General features: G+C 52.2%; 1 protein-coding gene across 14 annotated transcripts in view; it reads right to left on the bottom strand.

The window, feature by feature from the left end:
* Positions 1-374: 374 nt before the first annotated feature.
* TRAK1 (trafficking kinesin protein 1) overlaps positions 375-22578 on the bottom strand; it is a 175142-nt gene continuing 152938 nt past the window's right edge. For 8 of the 14 annotated variants that reach the window (XM_035725653.1, XM_027582461.2, XM_035725581.1 and 5 more), the window contains 4 exons: positions 21330-21646; positions 14410-14760; positions 6170-6272; positions 375-3228 (listed from right to left, as the gene is read on the bottom strand). In XM_035725653.1, the coding sequence (XP_035581546.1) occupies positions 2430-3228; positions 6170-6272; positions 14410-14760; positions 21330-21646 (1570 nt within the window). In that variant the 3' untranslated portion in view covers positions 375-2429. Of the gene's footprint in view, positions 3229-6169; positions 6273-11919; positions 14761-19950; positions 21647-22578 lie in introns of those variants that run through there. The other 6 variants (XM_027582457.2, XM_027582464.2, XM_027582459.2 and 3 more) reach the window with 4 other exon arrangements.

The raw sequence follows: 22578 nt of genomic DNA, 5'->3' as shown, positions 1-22578 counted from the left end.
TTAGCTGACTGAGCCACTCCAGATGCCCCTCAAAACTTTCTTAACACAACTCTGTGGAGGGCAATCTGGTAACTGTGAGATGTGCTCACATATGTGAAAGATCAAATACATGCCAACATTTTTCGTTACAGTGTTGTGTTAGAAAAGGCCAGAAGGAACTCCATGTGTCGCCATAGGGCACTGGTCCACAGGAGTGTGAATGTATTCACCGTGGGTATGTATGCATGGTGGAACAGGGCACAGCCCTGAAAAGTAGGGAAGATCTTTGGATTCCAACTGGACAGGTGTCTAAGGGACATTTACTCTTCCAGAAGAGCTGAATAGCTTTACGACTCACATAAATGAAAAAGACAAAAATGAAACACGAGCCAGAATCCCCGTGTGGTTTCCATCACTTGAACTTCTTTTATTGATATTCATTAGAGAATAAAATTGTATCGGTTTTTTTGATGCATAACAACACACTCTGTTGGTAGTGGTTGCACAAGGTTGATCATGAACTATACTAAATACTGCAACCTCCGAATTGCTGATTTTTTACACTGGTACTTCCTTTGTGGTGATGGGTAGCTCCTTTCTGAATACATATAGTGGTCCGTTCAGTTCGTGGTTTCCATATGCCTTTGTTATTCTACCTACTGCCTTAAAATACATTCAAATACAAAGAATTTCCTTGCAGTGAGTGCACACATACAACCACAAGGGGAACTGAAAATAATGAACCAACCCCCTCATGTTCTGAGAATAAATAATCTAAAAGGGTGGGACTGAAGCTTGCTCCTTTGAGACATTCTCAAAGAGTCTTCAGTGGGCACGTTTACACTCGGCTGGACACATTTTTGCGGGGGTGGGAGGGGGGTCGGGGAACAGGGATGGCAACGTGACAATTTCATCTGCATACGATGTCACCCGGAACAAAGGACCAGGGAGCACTGTGCCGGGCAGTGCAGCCCTCAGGTAGGAATAAATAAGTTACCTGCTTGGAGTGGAAGGCCACAGACACACTGTGACCAGGGCTGGAGAGAACAGCACACACACACACACACAATAAATAAAAGTTCAAAACGGTCAGTGACAGCAACAGGACCAGGCTCCCCCGTTCATTTCTGGTTCTTCCCATGAGCACCTCTATTTGATTTCCTAGGGATAAAGAGTGGGCACACGGAGACCAAGGTTTTGGGGGGAGCGGGTGGGGGAGAACATCTTGTTGTGACCACTCTGTCCTGAAACACGAGAGCAAGCTGTGGGGGCACCGACTGTGTGCGTGGAGACCACATCCGTGCCAGCACACGGGCCAGCCTCGGACGCCGCAGCGAGGACCGGAACCAACAGGATGCCCAAGCCGCACTGCTCTCGTGAACCAGTCTGGTATTGCATTAGGTGGGTGGTTCTGTTTACTTTTCCCACTGACACATTCCATCCACGCCTTTTTCCCCTGCCCGCCCTCCCCCCGCCACCCCGTTCCTTTTCATCCTATTGTGAAAATTGTCTTGGGTCTGGTCTTAATTTGGTTTGTGACCCTGGGTCCCCAAACTCCACTGCTATCTCACTAGCCACCGGGCATGCGTGAAACCTATTTCCGTGGCCCAGAGCCACAGAGAGAACAGAGACTGTGACTTTCCATCTAGTACCATTACTTCCCTGCCTATAAAAAAATGGAAAAAATAAGACCTCACACAGAACACAGCGGGAGTGTCGATACATTCTTTCAGGCCATACCTCTGGCCTGACGACCAGGGACAGGACATCGAAGGGTGATTTGGGTTGAAGGCGTGGAAAGAAAAAGTCACACCTCAGAAAAGAAGTGACTCTCCACTGAAGCAGAGGAGGGAAGGTCTGGAGGCAGAGAAGGAAGAACAGCCCTGCCATCCTGGAAGCGACATCAGCTGCTCGGTGGCTGCAGTGGCCGCAGACAGAGGCTCCCGCTGTGCCCACCCAGCGACACCAGCCGGCAGAGGCCTCGCCCCCCCACCCCGGGCCGCGTGCCAGCTCACCACATGCGGCACCGGGAGCCAGCCGCGGATTCACGGGTTTCCTATCCATGGGATAAGAACACCCTTGGGAGTTTCAGTGCTTCTTGAAGGAGAGGAGGAGGCGAACAGGACACCCGGCCACCCCCCTGCCCTCGGGCTAGCACAGGTGCAGTCCCGGTAAGAGCAGGGATGATGCTGGGGCCCCTCCCGCACGATGGGGAGAAAGGGCAGGTGGATACAAGGTCCGCAAGTCCTATGTACACTTTACAAAGTCTCCACTCTTCCCCCATTAGGCACGAGGTTGATTTGTCTAGCTCCAGAGGGGAGGGACGGAGGAGGAAAGAGGGAGTGCTCATGGCGGGGGGGGGGGGGGGGGGGGGGGGGGGGGCGGGCAGGGAAGAGAGGGAGGCAGGAGCAAGCCTGGTCTCCTCCAGGGGAAGGACCCCCCTCCCCTCCTCACCGTAAGCTAGTTTGTTTGGGGAGCTTAGCACCCATCAAGATGCCCGAGGTGAGAGTCACAGGGGCTTTCATCTGCATGCTGGACCCCACCATGGTGGGGAAGCTGCGGTTCCTCCGGATGCCGCTGTTGAGCTGCAGTCCGCCCATGGCCCTGGTGACAGCGGGGCACCCGAGGGGCAGGCCCTCGGGGACCAGGCCGCCAGGGACGAGGGCCTGGGCGGGGCCTGCAGGCCCACAGAGGAGAGGTCCCTGATCCTCAGTCAAGGTGGGGACGTGGGCTCGCCCTGAGTTCACCACTTTGGCCACGCCAAACCTCCTGACTTTGTCCACGAGGTTGAGGTTGGAGACAGACACGTCTGTCTGGCTCTCACTGCTCCGGACGTTCTTCTTCTCCCTCACTTCCCTCAGGATGGAGCTGGCCGGCTTGGAGGCCAGGAAGTTGTCATAGGGAGGGCTCGTGCACTTGAACTCAAAGGAGGGCGGGGAGGACGTGGGCGTCTGCATAGGCGAGTTGGGTGGGGTGGAGGGGATCACAGCCATCCTGGGGGTGTAGGAGTGCAGGAGGGAGCCCCGGCCGGCCCTGTCCCAGCTCTGAGGATCATACACGGCCGCGGAAATGCCCCGCTCCTTCAGCAGCCACACCAGCCCCAGAGACGTGCTCATGGTGGTCGTGGACTCACGGATGTTAGTGAAGGATTCAGCCAGGCTCAGTCTCCGTGGAGTGCATGGGGTGGCCACCGGCGTGGACTTCAAGTGACTGGCGCTGCCACAAGCTGGAGTTGGAGCCGAGTTAAGGCTGACAAGGAAAGACAAGAGGTCATTTGTCAGCAAAAGCCCACAAGCACCCGGAAAGGTTTGCGGCCAGTCTCCTGCTGGGGTGCAGGGAGGGCTCCCCCAGCCCAGGCTCCCCAGATGCCTCCTTCCCTGTCTGTTCCTCCCTCCTACCCAAGAGGGCCCTAGGTTCCCTTGCATGGGGGCATGGTTTAAAGTTGACAAGCTGCACGTTGATTCCCTTGTCTCGGCCCCAGAGGGCAGGGATAACTGTCCCCTTTGCAGGTGAAGCAAGTCAGACTCGGAGGTTAGGTGGCTAGTCAATGTCACACTCATCTATTAACTGAAAGACCCAGGATTTGAGCCCAAGTCTGAGGGCTCAGGCCTCAGGGATAGGGGTTGGGGGGAGCCCCTCAGGAGACAGGCTTCCTTTCCCTACCAAATGTACTCAAATTTCAGCGTTCCTTCCTAATGACTACTTCCCTGAGGCAAGAAGTTAACCAGGACTATGAGATCTGACAGCTCATCTCAGGAATGGCCCCAGCAGGTAGGACCCTTGGGTGATGGGGGGGCGGGGGAGGGCAGAGGCTGACGGCATGCATCACGTCAGCAGCAGACCCCAGCCTCCTGACTCCCACTGTAGACTTCCCTCCGTGCCACGCTACCCCTTCGTCCTCCTCCCATGGTTGCTGAGTCCACCTCAGGGGGTGGAGATGTGGGGTCAGCGGCAGCCACGTCATGTGTCATCAGGCCTCTATCTGTGGCGCGATCTAGAAAAGGCTCATGGGATGTATGAAACGTGCGTCATCGAAGGAAAGCAGGAAGATTCCTTCATCTACTCCTGCCAGGCTGGCTGAGGACCCAGTATGTTCCAGAAGCTGGGGTCCCACAGTAACGGGAGTTATGACAAAATAGTTCAACTGGTGCTGCAGGGGCAAAGGCATTGCTGTCTGCTTAAAAAACAGGAAAGGCCCTCTCTTAACAGCTGGTACAGGGATGGGGCTGGGAGGCCACACAGGCACAAAGACCCTTCGTGGCTGCTGGATGAACCGCCAAGGGCAAAGCAGCATACCCTTCCCCTTATAGTCTTGTGAGCCCTGCCCTGCTACCCACCCAAGGACATGGCAGGGGCTGCACGTGCCCTTTGGAGCAGCCAGCTGGGCAATCCCCAAGAGCTGGGGGACCCTCTGTCCCCAGCCTGGCAGGGGGAGGGCCAGATACCTGGGGCAAGACACCAACCAGGGGAACGGGCAGGAAGGGGCCTCCCGCCATGGGAGGGAAGGTCACAAGCAAGTTCGAGCTAAGGCATCCTTTGGTTCCTTGCCACTGGCTGGTCAGCACAGGGCGAGAAACCCGGAACAGGTCCACCTCATGCAAGCTCAGGGGTGGGGATGCTGGTGGGGCAGGAGCACTCAGAGAAACACGAGATTAGAAGCCACAGCAGATTCCTAAGGTTAAAAAGTGGGTTCTTCAAAAGGCACAGGTGGGATTCGACAAAACTGGGCTACAGCAACAGAGGACAAGAACAGCCTGGACTCAAAAAATCTTGTTTACAGGGCCATTCTTGGGGAGATCTGTGATTTTGTGTCAGGCAGCCGCTCCTTCAAACTCACACAAAAAGCCTTCTCTCGCTACTGACTGCCCAGGCCTTTGCCGTCCCTGACAAGAGATGGGGACAGGTGTGCTGGTTGGCGTCCTATGGCTTCAGGCAGGAGAGCACTGGGCACTAGCCTCTCCCAGGGGAAGCTCTATCACACGATGAAAACACAGAGCTCTTCCAACGCAGAGCCCTGGGGGGTGCTCGGGGGGGCTGGGGGTGGGGGAGGGGGAGGGGGATGCCGGCTTCTCCAGAGGCAGGAAGGAGACAGAGAAGACAAGCTAACGTTTAGATTCCCTTTCTGCTGAGAACTTCCGTTAGGCCCGTATTAGTGCTGGCACTCGGCTCAACTGAGCATTTAGAGGGGTTAGGGGTATCCACTGTCAAGGCCACGTTAGCCAGGCACAACCACAGAGACACATCCACGCCTAAGTCCTGGGTTAGTGGCGGCCACGCGTGCACACACAGCTCCTTCCAGGAGGCCCTGCCCGGGCAGGCACCGCTGACAGTGTGCTCACCCCCTGCCTCGCCTGTGGGCTCACTCTCTGCCCTACATCTCCTCTCAGCTCAACAGGGCATAGGGCCGCTTCGTCGTCCTCCTCACATGACCTGTGGAGAATTATTCATAGTTTAAGGGGCTCCCTGGGGCGGCTGCTCCCTCCGGGGGCCCTGCTCACCTCCCTCCCTTTCTGCGTTACCTGCCATTCACCCCAGCATCTTGCTCGACTGCACCAGAAACAGCTGAGGGGGCCACTTCACCATTTTGCCCTTCCACTGGAAGCCAAGCGGACCACCCCACGCCATCCAAGTCCTCTTGCCAGATGGTGCCAACCTCTATCACTTCTTGAAGGCACCAAAGGGAAACGGACCGTGCTGGGCACACGGTTCAGTCTTCGGGTTTTATCATTTCAGTCATTATCATGCGGCTGTGGTGCATGGTTCCTGCGGTCTATTCCAGAGGCACCAGGGGCTTCCACAGGGCTCAGTAACTCCATTCTGTGAAGGAACTCCATGCTCTACTGACAAACTTGGGGACAAAATGCCAGCAACCTTGGCCTTACCGCCTGTGGTACTGTCAGCTTCAGCTGGTTAAGGACGGACCTAAGAATCTTCCGTGGCCAATGAAAAAGGCAACTATAGGTAGGTCCAGGTCTGTCTCTGTGGTGGATCTGAATCAACAGGGGCCTCAAGTCAAGAGGAAAGATGGGACCCCAAACAGGTGACAGACAGCAAGTGCTACAGGATACCTCAGCTGGCCAGAGTTGGTTTCGAATGAGCCTCTCTACTTGACTTTCCTTGACAGCGAGTCTTGCGGGGAGTGCCCCAACTTCACCGCATCCTTACCCACCCCGGGGCCTGGGTCCCTTACCTTGGCGTGACCCGTGTGAGCTCGTCTGAAGGATGCAGGATGCGGCATGTGGTGAAGGTGAAGGTGGAGTTGGTCTGTGACATGCACTTCCCAGGGTGGTGCGCTACATTGGGAGGGGAACAAAACATATTCCTTGCATCCAAGTAAACCCATGAGAAAAGTCAAATTCCAGCATGGCTCTCAACGGACGTAAGAAGCAATGAGCTACCTTGTTAACTGGATCTGGGCAAGGAAGGTGTAATGCAAATGTTCTGGATCGAAGGTGGTCTTTCAAAAATAACCACACTTTTGAGCACTGGCATGCAGTGCATCGAATTCCAGCTTCCGACCCAATCCAGACAAGGTTCCCCATCAGTGTTCTTTGGCCAGTAGTGGATCCAGTTTGAGGAGCTAATGAGCCCTTGGGGGTAATTTGGTTTCCCTCCTCAGGGGTCAGAATCGGCTTCCTTCTTGTGGTGCTTCACCCTTTTCACTGGCAAACAGGTGCCAAGTTCTGCCAAGAAGAGGGGAGAGGTGGGGGGTGGGGAGGGGCCTTGCCACCTGGAAACTGGGCAAGGCTCGCATGGCTCCCTTTCCAGAGTACACGAAAAGGGGCTTGGGGAAGCTGGCTCCACTACTGTCTGTCGGTGATGGGCAGGGTGGGAGATGGGGCCTCAGCTGCCTCAGCAACAGGGGGTAAGACTCCCAGAGCCCGGGGCTGTTTTCAGCCCTAGGATCAGGTGTGGTCTGATGCACTCTAGTGCATACAGCCCCTGTCCCCCAGGCCACTTCCTTGGCATCTCTGGAATGTCTGATTTCTAAAGAAAATAAGACAGCCACAAGCTGTCCTCAATTTATTTCCTTTTAAAGCTCTAAAGAGCTGTTGTTCAGGCAGCTGAAGACTATGATTTGGAGCAAAGTAAATCACAGAAGCGTTAAGACTATGCATCAAGAAGCTGGCAAACGGTAAAGTAAGGAGTGAGATAGTCTACGGGAGACATCATGATTGTAGAGATCACCCTCATTCATAACTCAAATGCAAAAAAAAAAGAAAGAAAAGAAAAAAAGGAAAAAAGGGGGGGAAAGATGCTGCTCTGAATAGCATGCACAGTGAGGTATTGGGACAACCCCACCCACCCCCCCCACCCCCCCCCCCTGCAGCAGTTCAGCCCCCAGAGACCTCTTGGGGGAAACACATTTGGTTCTCAGATGCCATGAGCACTCTGAAGATTCAGAAGGCTGTGAACTAGAATCTTCTAGCTCATTATGGCAATTTTTCTCTTGGATTTTACAAAAAAGGAAAAGGAAAACAAAACAGAAGAGACTGGTGCCCTAAACCTACAGATCCACACACAGCCAACTGTGTCTTTAAAAAACAAAAACAAAAACAAAAACAAAACCCAGCAACCAGATGAAACAAAAAATGTCCGAGACAGGCAAACTGAAGGCAGGCAGGACAAAGGCAGAGCACAAAAATGGTGGCAGCGACTAGAGGTGCAATGTAAGACTGCTTTGCCCCGATTACTATGGTCCAACCCATCTCTCTGGATCCAGGCAGGTGCCCGTAGTCCCTGGCGTGGCAGCCAGCACCCTGGCCACCAGAGCAAACTCTCAACCACAGGGAGCGCCGGGCACAGCAGGAAGGGGGAAAAAAACACACATGAAAACAGCCTTTATGAATCTTTCTCAACCAATAAATGGGATGGCTTAGGGACTCAGGCAACTGGAAAACTGCTGCAAACAAAACAAAAATGGAATAAGCTATGAAGAAAAGGCAACCGAACAATCACGATTCTCTGACTGCAATAAGGTCTAGCAACAAAAGTAACAAAAGGCCTGAGAGAAGCATCCCAAATAACCAGCATGAGGGGTTATTTGGCGGGGGGGGGGAGAAAAAGGCAGTAAAGAGAGGTAACTAAGACAAAACAGTGGAAAGAGTGAAACTTAAATCAAAGGCAAGGCTGGATTTAAAATTAGAGGAGTGTAGCCCCTTTCAATACATGGCCAGAATATCGAATCAAAAGGTCCCAAAGGCCCACTCCTCCTCCACCCCATCACACATGGGATCTTTGAGTGCAACAGGTAGCACGAGATGGACATTTTAGAGACGCGGTGGCATTAGCAGAAGCAAAACCCATCTGACGCAAATGGGTTTTGGGGATAGGAAAAGGCTGCTAAAATTCAGAAGTCATCATTCCCCAGAAGCCACGGATAGGAAGATCAACAGGAATCAAGAGCGCCAAGTCAGAGGTTCGGCCCCTCCGCAATACCACTGGGACGCCTGGCCCCGCCAGCTCTCTGCGTGTCACCATTGCCTGCCGGGCTGCTGCGGTGCTTCCCTTCCTTGGGACACAATACAGAGACAGTGAGTCGCCCCAGGCCCCCTGTGCTCACTGCCCAGCAGCTACGGGCTAATTCCTAAAGCCCTGCCTGCAGGAGAGCAATTTCTCCAAGCAAGATGCACAGGATGCCTTCTCCTCAGCAGAGACAGGAAGCTCGTGGTGAGGGCTCCCTACTCAAGTCCCCCGTCCCCACAGTGCACCAAAGCCCTGCCTCATGTGCTGTGTGGTCTCCTCCTGCTGCCCACTCAGGGCCTCCAAGGGACGGGGTTTCTTGGATTTAATGCTCTGACTTCCTACTTCAATCCCCCGGACTATGGTGGCCCCACAGTGTTGCAAGGAGAGAGTATTAAACGGGTTAGAGTATTCACACTGGAAAGGGCTTCCATCAAGCATCCCCTAATCCTACATTTTTTAAGTTTTTTAAAATTTTATTATTTTTATCTGTTCCTTTTCCACCAGGTTCTGACACTGGTACAAACTCCGAATCTATCAAAGAGAACCTATAAACTTAGTTATTCCTTGATTATTCAAGATCTTCTGAGTTGGTGAACTACATACAGGTGGCTAGCGCGCACATTTTTTTTTTTTTTCTGAATACAGGCCGCCTGCAGGCACATCCCTTCAGCTAGGTGCAGGTGGGGCATAGGAGGGCTTTCGACGGACAAGGGTCACCCTGCTCACTTGCTCTCTGATCTGACCCTGTGTGCTTTCTGCCTGGCTCAGGTGCACTTGGTAAATGCACAAGGGCTGTGCTCCTCTGGGGGGCACAGGGTGCCTGGTACTGACTGGAAACTGGGTGCTTGGGATCCTGCTGCTGCAGCCAGTCACGGGGGTGCCCTGAGAGGGCCCACAGTCTCCAGTGAGCTGGGGCTTCCTCCCTGGATGGCCCTGAGACTATACTGGAGGTTATCTGCAAGTGTGCTGTGCAGATCTGGGTGATCGCTGCTCAGTGGGATGCTCGGGCCTCCAGAGGAGATGGGCAGGAAAGCCCACTGCTCTCCCCAGGGCCCCCTGCTCTAGTTGTGAGGAGAGACAAGGAGCACAGACAAGGTGGGGTTGCTCTGGTGGGGACCTGAAGCCCGACCAAGACTCTACCAGCCTCTCCCACCCAAGTGATGTGATTGGTATATACCAACTCATGCATTTCAGTCAATCCCAATGGCACTTTCCATCCCCCATCCACAGGCAGGCTGGTAACTTAACATGCTGGGGAGAACAGAAACTCGCCCCTCTAAAGGCCATCGTGGCACCCAGTCCTTCAAAGAGCCCCCACGTGAACCCACACAGATGCCAAAGAGCATGCCTGCTCCCAGAGGTTTCTAAGGGGAGTTGTGAAATACACACCTGTACGAGGCTGCTTCAAAGGGGCCCTCTGAGGACGGAGAAACCTGGCCACACCACACCCCCAAGCCATGTTTTTGCTAACATAAATAACTTCTTAAAAGTCAAAATTACAAACACCAATCCAAATCTTGGAAAAAGAGGACTTTGTGATGCACTGAACACGTTTCCAGAGTCTCTTACCGCTTTTCACGGGAAGCGGTCAAATCCATGTGAAATGAACAGAATGCCGGACAATTTCCTTTTCTTAACTTGAACACTTAGGGTGAAGCTGCGGTCACACCATTTGGATCTGCTTTGCCATTTCTACGAACTCATTAGCTGACACACACACACACACACGCACGCACACACACGCACACACGCACACACGCACACATATCTTCTCCCCACCCCCTTCCCTTCCCCCACCAGTTCCGGAAGCTGCCACCACATCAACAGTGGTACCCACGGGCCGGCCTTTTATATCCAAGCCAAACCAAACCCACTGAAAAGAGAAGCCACTGTCCATCCAGTTTAAAGGCGTGGCTTGAACTAAGACCATCCATACCTTTTCTTGTCTTTTTGTTTTGACCTTTCGACTAGCTTCTAATGACTTCGTTACTTTTTGTTCAAAGAGTAATCACGTTGTGGGGGGGGCGGGGTGCCTGTCACTGCCCCGCTAAGTGCTTTCCAAGCCAGTTCAGGAGCGCGCTTCCCCCACCAGCCTCTAGGCGGTGCCGCTGGACCCCCTCACCCCATCCCAGCGCTCCCTCCTCCACTGAGAAGTGTCTGCTGCTGGAGCACACTCCTCAGTGGTCCACAGGGGTGCTCCTAGAGCACAGGAGGGCCCTCCTTTGGTTTTCAGAGGTGAGGATGCCATCAAGAGAGCGCTCCCAAAAAGGGGGCTTTTGTTCAGGACATTGTCAGCAGGGTTGACTCCAGCTGTTGGTTTGGGAGGAGCCAATGACCTCTCTTCATTCATTTTTCCACTTCCAGGTTTCGGTTGGCCTGTTTTGCTCTGGTTTTATAGGTATCCTGAGGCAAGGGCATGGGGGCTTCCTTAGCATCGCCTAACACAGGTGGGTGTGAGCAGACCATCTGCCCTGTGCACAAGGACCGAACTCCTGTAACCACTCTAGAACGAGGGCTGGGTTGGAAAGTCTTCCCATCAGAGCGGGACTGCGTGGTCAACTCTCCGTGGAGACAAATATGAACCTCTCCTACACCTGAGGGTCTATGAATCAGAGGGATCGGGCTTTCCTTCCAGACCCATCAGGCCCTCACGGCCCACTCTCCCTCAGGACCCACTTGGGGTCCTGGGACAGCAGAAAGTACAGGACATGGCAGTAGGGCTCTGCTCCAACCCGCTCCTGGCCCACACAGGCGCTGGAGAAATACTCTGCCGGCCCCACTGGCCCTCTGGCTCCTTTCCTCCACAAGCTCTTCCTTCTCTTGCCTTGCTCAGTAGCCACTCCTGAACAGAACCTGGACCTATGTATCAAGTAAGGATGCTATAAAAGAAGCTAATTCCTGGCCTTTGCCAGTGGGCTTGGCGGGGGGGGGGGGGGGGGGGGGGGGGCGCGGGGAACAGGTCCATGTGCTGCAGCTTCAGGGGATTTTTCAAGGGCTATTTGACCAAATGTGATTTTTGCCTTCAACACCTACTTTTGCACCTTAGCCCCAATGACACAGCTCCACTGTGGGGCCACTGCCAGACAGGCAGCTGTGATTGCTAGGAGCCTGTTTTCAGGCACTTCCGCCCCCCGCCCCACCCCCGCGAGTGGCCCTCATAGGTATGAGTATGAAAATAAACGGACCTTTGCTTTCTTCTATGTTGCTCTAATCCTACTTCCTTCTCCCCTGTAAGGATCCCGGCGTCCACGATAACCCAACTAAACTGTCCAACCAACCATCTACTAACGTAACTGTATGACTTTAAAACACTGATCTTAATCCTTCCCCACATGCTGGCTCTTCCCTCCGCATAAATACCTAAACTTCAGAACATGGACAGTACAAGATCATGACTACTTCTGATAAATTGCCCTTTCTATGTGAGTTAGTATGTAAAAGTCACTGAAAAGTAAAACTATAATCTAAAAGTTGTTTTTAAAAAATCCATTTTAATCATCTAAATTATTTACAAATATAGAAACAAGGAGTCGTGCTTTTTAAGACATGGGATTATAAAAATCAGCAAATAATGATATAATACATTAAAATATATGGACTTTTTTTTTCAGTACTCAGAACTTTTTCTCCATGAGCTAACAGGTTCTAGACAAAAGCGCCTAATATTCAAGTCTCCCCAGTTTCCTCCCAGAGTGTCAGTTGCAAGAAAAAAGGCTAAACCTTTTTCTGTCTTCAAAGTTCCTCCCTACACAGTATTCCCAGATGGCAGCTTCTGGGAATGTGCTATCTGGCAAGAGAAAAGCCTAAACATCAAGGGTGGACTGAGGCGGACCAGACCAGCCTGGATACAAATCCCAAGACAGACAATGCCCCCGTCCTCCCTGCTGAAGCTTGTCTATTTACCTGTGACTCCAGGATTATGTACATAGTGCATATCTATGCACTATTATGGGTCTCAGGGGTGATTTACTTAGAGTGACATGTTTCTTACCTTCCAGTAATCAAAAGGGTCCTGTTACTCCCAATAGGAAAAAAAAAAGAGCCAAATCACTGTTCACACCGATCCCCTCTGTGCTGAGCTTTTAACAAGTCTGACCTAGAACGAGCCCAAAAGAACTCTTGTCTTAAATGATCAGGCCCTTCCTAAGTTACCTTCAGCAATCTACAGAACTCTTTTTGATCACATACTTCCAACCTGGGGCTCCTCTAAGCTTCAACTCTAGATGGGTGTGCCTCTCCTCCAAGTTGCCAAGATGAATTTGCTGCAGGTTTTGAGGAAGGAGGGAAGAAGCAATAAATATGTCTTTGTTTATGGTAAGGAAAGTGGTCAGGATTTATGTCATAATTGGTCTCTCCCTCTGACCTCTGAGGGAAGTTCTTAGCTGACTTGACTGATGAGTTTTATTCCTTCTGTACAACTTTTTGAAGACACACCTAATGGTGCTACTTTAAACTTATAGCATTCACCTTCTGGTCCACCTGTAGGACTGCAGGGAGGGGTCATCACACTTGACATGATTCCTACCCTTTCAGTCACAAAACTCAGCAGACACTGTGTTTCCCGTACCACTGTCTGCCTTCCAGAAGGACAGTGGTGCCGAGAACAAAGGGAAGTAACGATACCACAGCTGGTTTCCCTTTAAGTGTGAAAGATATTAAATAAAACATATTTTCACTCACTTGCAAGCTTAATCTGGTAACTTAATTGCTAAAAAATAAATCAACAAACCGTAAGCTTATGTGCTAAACCAATCCTTTTTACTTGGTGGTATCTCTAAAGTTTACGTCAAAGAAAAAAGAAAAGTTGGCCCCAAATAAAGTCCCTTCCCACAGGCATCCGAACTTAGGCTGGGAGGCGCCCTCATGCACCTCAGCTCTCTCCTGCCCTGTCCTTCACCGGAGTGTTGCGGCCTTCATGAACGAAAGATAAGAATCACAAAGATGCGTGTCCTCTCCTCAAGTCTAGTGACTCCGAGATGCCATCAGCATGACAGCACTGGGTGAATTCATCTTTTTCTGCGTCTCTGCCCTGATCCCACGAGAGAGCTTCCTTGTCTTCTCAGCACTGCAGCCGGGGGACCCAGGAAGTCTGAGGCAAGTGGTAACCACATAACCTTTGTGGTCCCAGGGCCCCAAGCCCAAACCATTTCACCCCAGTGACACCTAGGGTGTAATTCTGCAAACTCATGATCCCATCTTTAATGGGGTAGCAGGGGTGGGTGATCGGCTAGAGCTCTTCCCCTGATTCATCTGGGGTCCTGTCTCTGGAAAAGCTTACTGACATACTCCTTGGGTTTGTTGGAGTTAAGGAGTATTGCTAAAACACTTTGGGAAAACTCCACTTTGAACACATGTGTAAGCTGGAAAGAAAATGCATATACCTTGATTGAAGTTAGAAATGTGAAAAGGCCGATCTATCCCAGTGTTGTCTGAAATCCTGAACACTTTCTGGGCTTCTTCCTATTTCGACACTCCTCAGAGGTAACAGATTCTCTCCTTCACTCTCTTGAGCGATCCAGCACTCCTGATTTCCCCTTAAAATGCCCAACTCTGCTCAGCTCAGTTTGGAAATCACTGCGGGACTCGGGAACCTGCCCCCCTGCCCCCAGCCTCAGGGAGAGACCCATAGCAGGAACAGGGGAGCTGACGTGCGGGGCGGGGTGGGGGGCAACAAGCCACTTCTTTTTAGCAGCCTTTCCTGCTCCCTGGTCAGGAGCCCTGGTGGGCCATGCACCTCCAAGATGGGCAGGGAGCTACACCCATTCGTTACACCACGGGGGCATCGGACTCTGCGTTAAAAAACAACCGCGTGATGGGAATGCTTTAATCATCACCCACACAGACGAGCGGAAGCTACAGACAGAGAGCCACTACGGATGGTGCTCGGAACAGAGGTGAGAATGGCCCGGAACTCGGCCTCCGGTAAAGATGCCAGGTTTACAGGACTTATCGAGGTGCCCTCACCAGACCCCTCCTCCTCCTCCTCCTCCTCCTCCTCGGCCGCTGGCGGCTCCTGCATCTCCTCTGGGCAAGCCTGAGGCCGGCGCGGGTAACTTCTGCTGCCTGAGCCAGTCACGCGTGCTCGGGACCCCTCACCTGAGGTCTCTGGGTGCTGAACTGGCGTGGAGGTAGCTAGGCCCGGGAGGGAAATGTGGTCACCTGTGTCGTCTTCCTCAAAGTCGTTAAGGCAGTACACTTCGTCCAGGTCAACGTCCAGTGTCCGGAAGCCCTTGGTGACCACCCCAGGCCGGGGGTCCAGGATGCCCCCGAGGTGGGGCTGGGCCAGCTGCTGCCAGTGGTGAAGGGTGGCAGAGCCTTGCAGGAGAAAGCGCAGAGAGGGAGGGGGGACAGGGAGAAGAGACGGTTAGGATGGAGGCCTGAGCCGATGGCTGTCACCACCCCCGAAGTGTGGAACCCGACCCCTGGTAGGATCTGAGCCCGGCAGGTGAACTCTGGGAGGGACGCTGGCAGAGCGGTCCCGGCCACGGGCCACTGTGCCACAGGGGCTGATACTTCGCCACACCTGGGAGGACCACCCATTCGGGGAATCCCAAACAAATCTTTTTACGAAGCAAGACTAGTGCCACCTGGTGGGGCAAGGATGTTTGGTGACAAACTACTTTAGTCAAGCGAGGTCAATCCCCAAACCCAACACCGTACCAACGTAGGAAGAGCAGGGGAAAGATAAGCAAGACAAGTAAAACAAGGGGGTGTCTGGGTACTGACTCTGTGCCAAGCACCCATGGCTGGGGACAGGGAAAGACCCAAGCTGAGGCAGCATAAGACAATGTGGAACCGACCCCGGGACGCACGACATGAGACAAGCAAAAGGAAATGAGAGTCGCATGCATGACTGTCGCCTCCTTTACTTATGAGGGTTTCTGTTTTCTGGCAGCAACCCCAAGGCGCTGCAGGTTTGGGAGAGGGAATGGTGCTAGCCAGGTGTGATCGATGAGCACGTAAGTCCACACAGAGGTCTGAAGCAGAGGAGATCTCAGTGACACCAGACCCCGGGGCTCAGATGACATCATGCAAGGTCTGTAATAACACCGGAGTGTGTCCCCGAGGACCTTGAGGGCATCGCGGCGGCTCACAGAGAGAAGCATCCCAAGAATGAGTATGCTTTGCAAACCAGGCTTGAGAAGCAGATTTACGGAGGGACACCTCAGAACCTTCAGTCTGTTGCTGTGTCCTGGGATTCTGCCCAGTCCATTTGCCAGAGCAACCCTTTCTTCCCTTCAGGACACTTCTCACACCTCACATGGCCCAGGGATGACAGCCCGTGAGGCTGGGCGTCTGTCCCCAATCTACAGATGAATTAGTTAGCCACACAAATGCCTACCCTACACTTAAGAGAGAGACTTTGAGAGCAGTTCTCAGGCGTGGGAAAGCAGGGGCCTTCCCACACAAATGCCTCCTGGTTACCGCTGGTTTACCAAGGGCGGCCTCTGTCAGGCAGGCAAGAACCCCTCTGGGCCGCCCTGTTGGAGAGGGGAGCCAGGGATGCCAGGAGCCAGCAGCTCAGGGTCAAGAGAAGAGAGAAGGAAATGGTGGCAGGTGTTGGGGTCAGGGACCGGTCCAGGAACGTGAGTGAGATGCAGAGAACCCCCTCAACAGGAGCTCCCGACCCTCTGGTGTGCCCAGTCAGTGCGCGGCCCCCAACACACCGCCGGGAAGGAGCGTCCAGGGCAATCCCAGCCAACGAGTCTTGAAGGCATTTTGTAAGTGGGCAATTTCACATCCACTTTAAAGAGAAACGCTGTACACGCTGCCAGTACATGTTTAGGGAAGTCCCCAGACACCCACTTGGAGGTCTGTCCCAGTTTTAAGTGTGCGCAAGTACAACCTACTTCACCTGAATCTACTGCATATAAATAGCAAATATTCTACATGCAAAAGAAACGCAGTAATAAAGAGGTCCGTACGACAAAAGAGCATCACATACTGTTCTCTCACAAGGTGCTCAGATGCTTCTAGAGCCGCGGTTCTCAACCAGGGATGATCCTGCCCCACACGGGACATCTGGTAAACCAACGGAGACATTGTTGGTTGTCACCACTGTGGGGAAAGAGGGAGTGCTAATGGCACCGAGCGGGCAGAGTCAGGGGTGCTGCACCCCATGATGCCCAGGGCAGCCCCCTCACCACAGAATGATCCGGCCCCAGGTGTCAGCAGGGCTGAGACTGAGAAACCCTGACCTAGAGCTGTGGTCCTCTATTCTCGGATCTCTGGAGAATCCGGAGGAGCTCACGTGCAAGCAGCAGCGTGCAGAACCGACCAGGGCTTGGCAGACGTGCTCAGGGCAGCTCATGGGATCCTGGGGCCGGGGTGCCATAGGATCATTTTTTTTTAAGCTACCCTGTATCGAACGGGTCTGTGTAACAGCTTGTGTTACATCAACTCCTAGCTCAGAAGCACCCAATGAGGGGACTGAGGTTCCCTGAAGTTAGACAATTTTCCCAAGTCCCTGAGTAGTGGTGGCGCTGAAGGCCAGGCTCCTCGAGTGAGTTCACACCGCCTGCCCCCCTGCAAAGTTCGCAGGCCTGTAAACAAGCAAGGACCTCAGTGCTCCAGCCGGGAACCCACACTAAGTGAGAAGCATCGATGGTGGGCAGTAGAAGTTCTAGGTGGCCGTCCAAGGCCAGCCAGGAGGCACACACACTGTGGCGAATGGGATTTCTCAAGCCACCCCTGGAGAACCCCATTCATGATCCATAATGAGCTCCCTATTCGTGTGTTCACTGGATGCCCAGGCACATTCCTGGCAAAAACACTGCACTGGGGAGAAGACTTAACAAGGCACCGTGACATCCAGCTTGGGACGCACATGCTGGTCTGAGGAGGATGATGACAAATCCCTACGTACGGTGTGGCCACATCACCTCTACTTGTGGAAGGGGAGGAAAGGGAAAGTTGACAGACACTGGCAAGTGAAGAACCATGTCCGGAAGTGCCAGAGGTCCTCACCCTTCCGAAGGGCGCGGAGGTGTTTACCATGCCCTGGGAAAGAAGTCAGGGAGGCTGGAGGTCTGGGCCCAGACACCAGTCCCATGGGCCTCCATCCTCCCTCTGTTCAGCAGACTGCCCTCATCTCTCCCCACCCCGGGCATGGGCCCGACAGAGAAACGAGGCTACAGGGGGTTTGCTGTTTGGAGTTCAAGGTGCTACAGAAGTACATGGGCTTATCTGCCTTCCCTGAACACGCAGAGCCAAGATTACAATGGAGAGATTATGCTGAAAGATGCATGGTACTTGGATTTTACCCCCGCCTTGGGCATCCCTTACTCAGGTAGGACAGCCAACCTTTACTGAGCAGTAACCAGGTATCGGGCACCCCTCTAAGAGGCCTACACTTAGTCACTCAATCATTACGATAACCCTGTTGTCCTCATTTTACAGGTGAGGAAACTGAGCACAGGGAGGTCAGGTAACTTGCCAGAGGTTGCATGGCTCATAAATGGCTAGTCTAGGATTCAAACCCACGCTGTCCAAACTCCAGTGTCCAACCTCTTAACCATATACACCTTCTCTGGGCCAGCAGTGAGGGGCCCTCCTGGGTGTGTGTCTCAGAAATCAGGCCAGTAACACACCCGGCTGGCTTTTACAATCCCCATACCTTTGCAGTCTTCCGTCCTGCAAAAGTTGACTATGGGTGAAAGCCCCCACAGCCCTGTTATTGAGTTATATCAGGCTGTGGGGCTCAGACCATTTCTGTTCCCAACTGGTTCTAAGGCCCCAGGAGGGTTTCCCGGGTCCAGCACCCAAGGAAAACAGCCTACACCGCACTCCCTCCCCCTGCCACTGCCTGGACTGCCACGTAGGAATCCTACTGATCTCCTGGCTGCCTAAGGTTCTGTCTTTGATACAAAATGGAGCACAGATCAAAAATTAAATAGGAACAGCATCTTATTCAGCCTTGGCTGCCTCTTTCCCATCTCTACACCCTACCACCCCCTACCCCCACCCCGCTGGCCTGGCTTCCTTTATTTGTCAAGCACAAAAGGAGAGAATCACTGCACTAAGCGCTACCTCCCATTACCAGCCCCTGCCTCCCCTCCATGCGAGAATGAGGCTGGGGTCAGGGAAAGAGGAAGCTTTGCGTTCCTAGTTGGCACCAAGATGAAGCTCTATGAAACAAGGGCAGGGACAGAAGGGAACAGTTATGATTACCACGCCTTTCCCTGTTTGCTTTCCTTTCACATCTCACTGTTCTAACTAAAAGCTGTGATATCATCAAAGGAGAAGAAAACCAAATCCATTTATGTCAGAGGAGTATCCGGGGCTTAAAAGTTTAGAACTAACCTGCTGGACAATGTCTAGCTTAGCTGAGAAGTATACGCTTTCCCCTAATTACATATGAACTTACTGAGAAATACCATTTTGGTTTTAATTAATCACGGGGCGGGGGGGATATTACCGGATTCATCTCTCTTCCAGTCTGAAAAGTTTTGTTTGCTCTTGGCCTGCTTAAAACTCCTAAGGTAAGATGAAGAGACAAGAGTGCTAATCTTCTTAAACACCAAGCCCAGCTATTTTGGCTGACACCAACAAGCAGATCCCAAGATGCATTAAATAGGTAAGGGAGACACAGACGAAGACCCAGATTGGCTATCTGCTATGATCCCAGCCAACACTCTCCAGAAACCTCACCCCAGGTACATTTGCCTGAGCCACTGAAGATCAAGGGAATCCTATTAGCTTCTGAGGGGCCAATGGAAAAGGATGATATAAGAACATGGCCCCAGCACAATGCTGGTTCAGGTTCTCAACACTGGCAAGGCCACCCTTTAGACCTGAGCTGCTGGAACAGGGCAAGTGCGGGGAACCTAAGTTTTAATTAGCACCTATTAGGTACCAGGCATAATCACATTTACTCCTCACAATTTTGTGTGGCAGATGTAAGCCTTACCTCACAAGTAAGGGAAACGGGGCTCAAAAGGCTAACTTATCTACTGCCACAGTTTGAGCTGCACTGAATCCAGTGTCAGGCAGACTTCTGTGTCAGCACTCCATCTTGTCAAATTAAACAAAGTAATAAACAAAAAAATTGTGGAGGTAAGGAAGAAAGAAAATATTGGTTGTATCTGAAATTGCTGAGAAGTCAGAGAACTACAAAATGGAGGCGAGGGATCGCTATCATGAGGATGCATCACAGTCCGTAGTGATATGACATGACTTCTTAACGGTGGTGATTTAGCTTCCCGGTGAGCAGGATACTTTAGATGAAACTGATCTAGCAAATCTCATGGGATTTCCTCTTATTCTATTAACACAAAAAATATCGCTAAGTCATTAGATTAAAAGAAAAAAAGACGAATTGGTTGAAATAAATTTTTAAAAATCTCTTCCTGTAATATGCTTGGAAAATGAATCCAAAGACATATTCTTAGATGATCTAATGGAACACAAAGTTAAATACAGAAATCAGACGAAATAGAGATGATAAATTCCAATGAGCTTGAAGAGACAAAGGAGAAAAAAAGAAAAGAAAGGCAGAAAGTAAAATTGCAGAAATGGAAGATTTTATTGAAAGAAAAACAGACATAATTATGGATCAGGAAACAATCACCAAGCTCACAACTGAATAAACAATTAAAAAAAGAACGAGCCATCCCTTTTCTGAAATCTAATAAGGGCCTAAATTAATACAATTAAAAAATAATCATGAAGAAAGAACGTCAGCCCACCCTCTTCCTTCCTCTGGAGGCTACGGGACCCAGCATGTCTTGGGTCTTTAACAAGCACACCCTCATTTTACACCACACATTCTCAACAGGGATAATACTGCCCCCAAAGGGTTGAAAACAGGTTCTTCTGGGGTAAAAAGAATCCTACTCTTTTTAGGCAGAGAGCAAAGCTATGACCCATCAACAGTGTATTTGTGGTATTAAATTGCGGGAACGAGTAACTGAGAATATATGTCTACAATGACTCCTTAAGAATACAGGTCTAACACAGGAAATACAGCCTTACAGAAATTCTGATTTGACTTTGCACCAGAAATGTAATACAGAATTCTAAAATACCTTCTCAAACTCACATGGGTTTCCAAACTAAAGGAGTCAAAAGTGAAAAATACAAACCCTCGGTGGCTCTTGACAGGGTAAGTGGGTAAGTAAAAGGAAGACATTTTATAATGCCTGGAAGAAAAAGCAAAAAACAGAAAAGAATTTTTCCAGGAGTTTAACCATCTGGGGTGTCCTGGCACTAAAAAGTAAACTACCCCTGGGAAAGGCAGGCTTGAGGAGGTACAGAACTCATTCGCCTCCGCGACTACCCCCTTCCCGGTCCCCAGACCGTAGAGGTCTGGGCATCTTGCTCAGAACCCAGGGCACTGGAAGAAAGCCGCACTCTCTTTAACTGGAAGATCGAAGCAAAACATGTGAGCCCATGAACTGCAGATGGCTTTCAGGTGGTTCCTGAAAAAAACAACTTCTAGCATGTGCTCTGCACCCCTCCCTGACACCAACGTTTCTGAGAGGTGACAGCAATAATTCCCTGCGCTTCTCAGACCCCAGGCATGACCTAATTAACTTTCTAGTACGGTAGCAGTACCTCTGCCTCTCAAAAAGATGCTGACTTCTAAGGTTCTAGATGCACAAGAAGGAGAACCAGGGAACTGGCGTGAAGGCGCTCGTTCCTTTCCTTTGGCCTAGCTGGCCGAGGTGAGAGTCGGCCTGCGTGCACACTCCCACACCTGCCCCGGGAGATGGAAGCCCAGGCTGGGCGCCACCGTCAGAGGAACTCAAACCAGCAGCGCGGGAGGCTGTCTCGGAAGAAAAAGGAGTAGGTGTGACAGAGGCTGCCCGCTTGCTGGTGGTGGATCAGGGACCACAGGCGGTCGCCGAGGAGGGCCGAGAGGGGCCGAGGCCCCCGGGGATCACCTTCCAGAGGCTTCACGATCTGGAGTTTCTCGGGCAGGTAGGAGCGGCTGCTGAAGGACATGCCCGAGAAGCCGGTGAACTCGGAGAAGCGCGAATGGGTGCCGAGGGACATGATGCTCTCCGTGGGCGTGAGGGAGCCGCTGAGCAGCTCGCCCTTCTCCGCCAGCTCCCTAAGCTTCCGCTCCTGCTCCTCCTCGAAGAACCTCCGCTCCGACAGGTAGTTCTCCCGGCGGAGGGACAGCCGCCGCAGCGCCGTCTCCAGGTCGTGGGAGCCCGGGGTGCCCGGCGTCCCGGGCTTCTTGCTCCGCTCAGCGTTCCTGCGAGGAGGGAGACGGGGCTGAGCGTGGCGCACCCTGCAGCGGGCGCAGTGCAGGGTGCACGGTGCGAGGGAGGCCTTACTGCTAGGTGGCCATGGGTGGACATGTTTCCTGGTGGCCGCAGGATTTTTGCTAGGGAAGCCAACAAGGCAAGCAGCAGAAATTTAGGCAAAAATGGGGAGGTAAATGCCTGCCCGGGAGAACTAGTTCCTCTGGTGGGTGTCTTGCTGGGTAGCGGGGAGAGCATTAAGGTGCAAAGAAAATTGGCACATACTATGTAAAAAAATCCGTCCCTAGCAACATCTCCCTCCTGAGCCCTCAGGAAGACGACTTCTTCAGGCTGCAGGTCGTAGTTACCAGAAGGGCCACTGGTTCAAGAGGCATTTCTCTTTCCTCTTGAATTGAAAGAGCTGTTCTGATCAAGCTGTTTCCCCTCTGACCCAGTCCGTCAGAAGAACCAATTTCATTGTCACAGAAAAAAGCTGTACAACACAGCTGAGGTCATGTGTGTGTGCGTGCATGTGTGGAGGGCTTCAGGACAAAGAGGGACTGCCCGCCCCCCCCCCCCCCCCCCCCCCCGCTGAGGAGGCCCCACTGCAGGGACAGGAGGTGTGATGTGCACCTGCAGGGGGCCCTGCACCCCACCTTTAGCAGCAAACTAGATTCTGGTCACAAGACAGAGCCTGAGTCCTCCTCAGCCTTTCAAACACCCAAGCTACAGAGGGGTCCCTGAAACGAATGTCTATTCTGTAGCCCAACAGTGAAGGTTAATCACAGAAAAAATACTCATTCATCCTCCCCTTCAGCATTTGACGGAAAAGCAGACTTCCTATCATACCTCCTTACACTGGTGAAAATAGCAGAATCAAGAATGAGTGTAAACTCAGAGGGCTAGCAAAACAGATGACAGACCGAAAGGTCTATGCTTTTCA

Source organism: Zalophus californianus, chromosome 1 (assembly GCF_009762305.2).
Source record: "Zalophus californianus isolate mZalCal1 chromosome 1, mZalCal1.pri.v2, whole genome shotgun sequence".
NCBI lineage: Eukaryota > Metazoa > Chordata > Mammalia > Carnivora > Otariidae > Zalophus > Zalophus californianus.
Note: the sequence above shows the minus strand (reverse complement) of the source record. Positions and strands in the feature narration are given on the sequence as shown.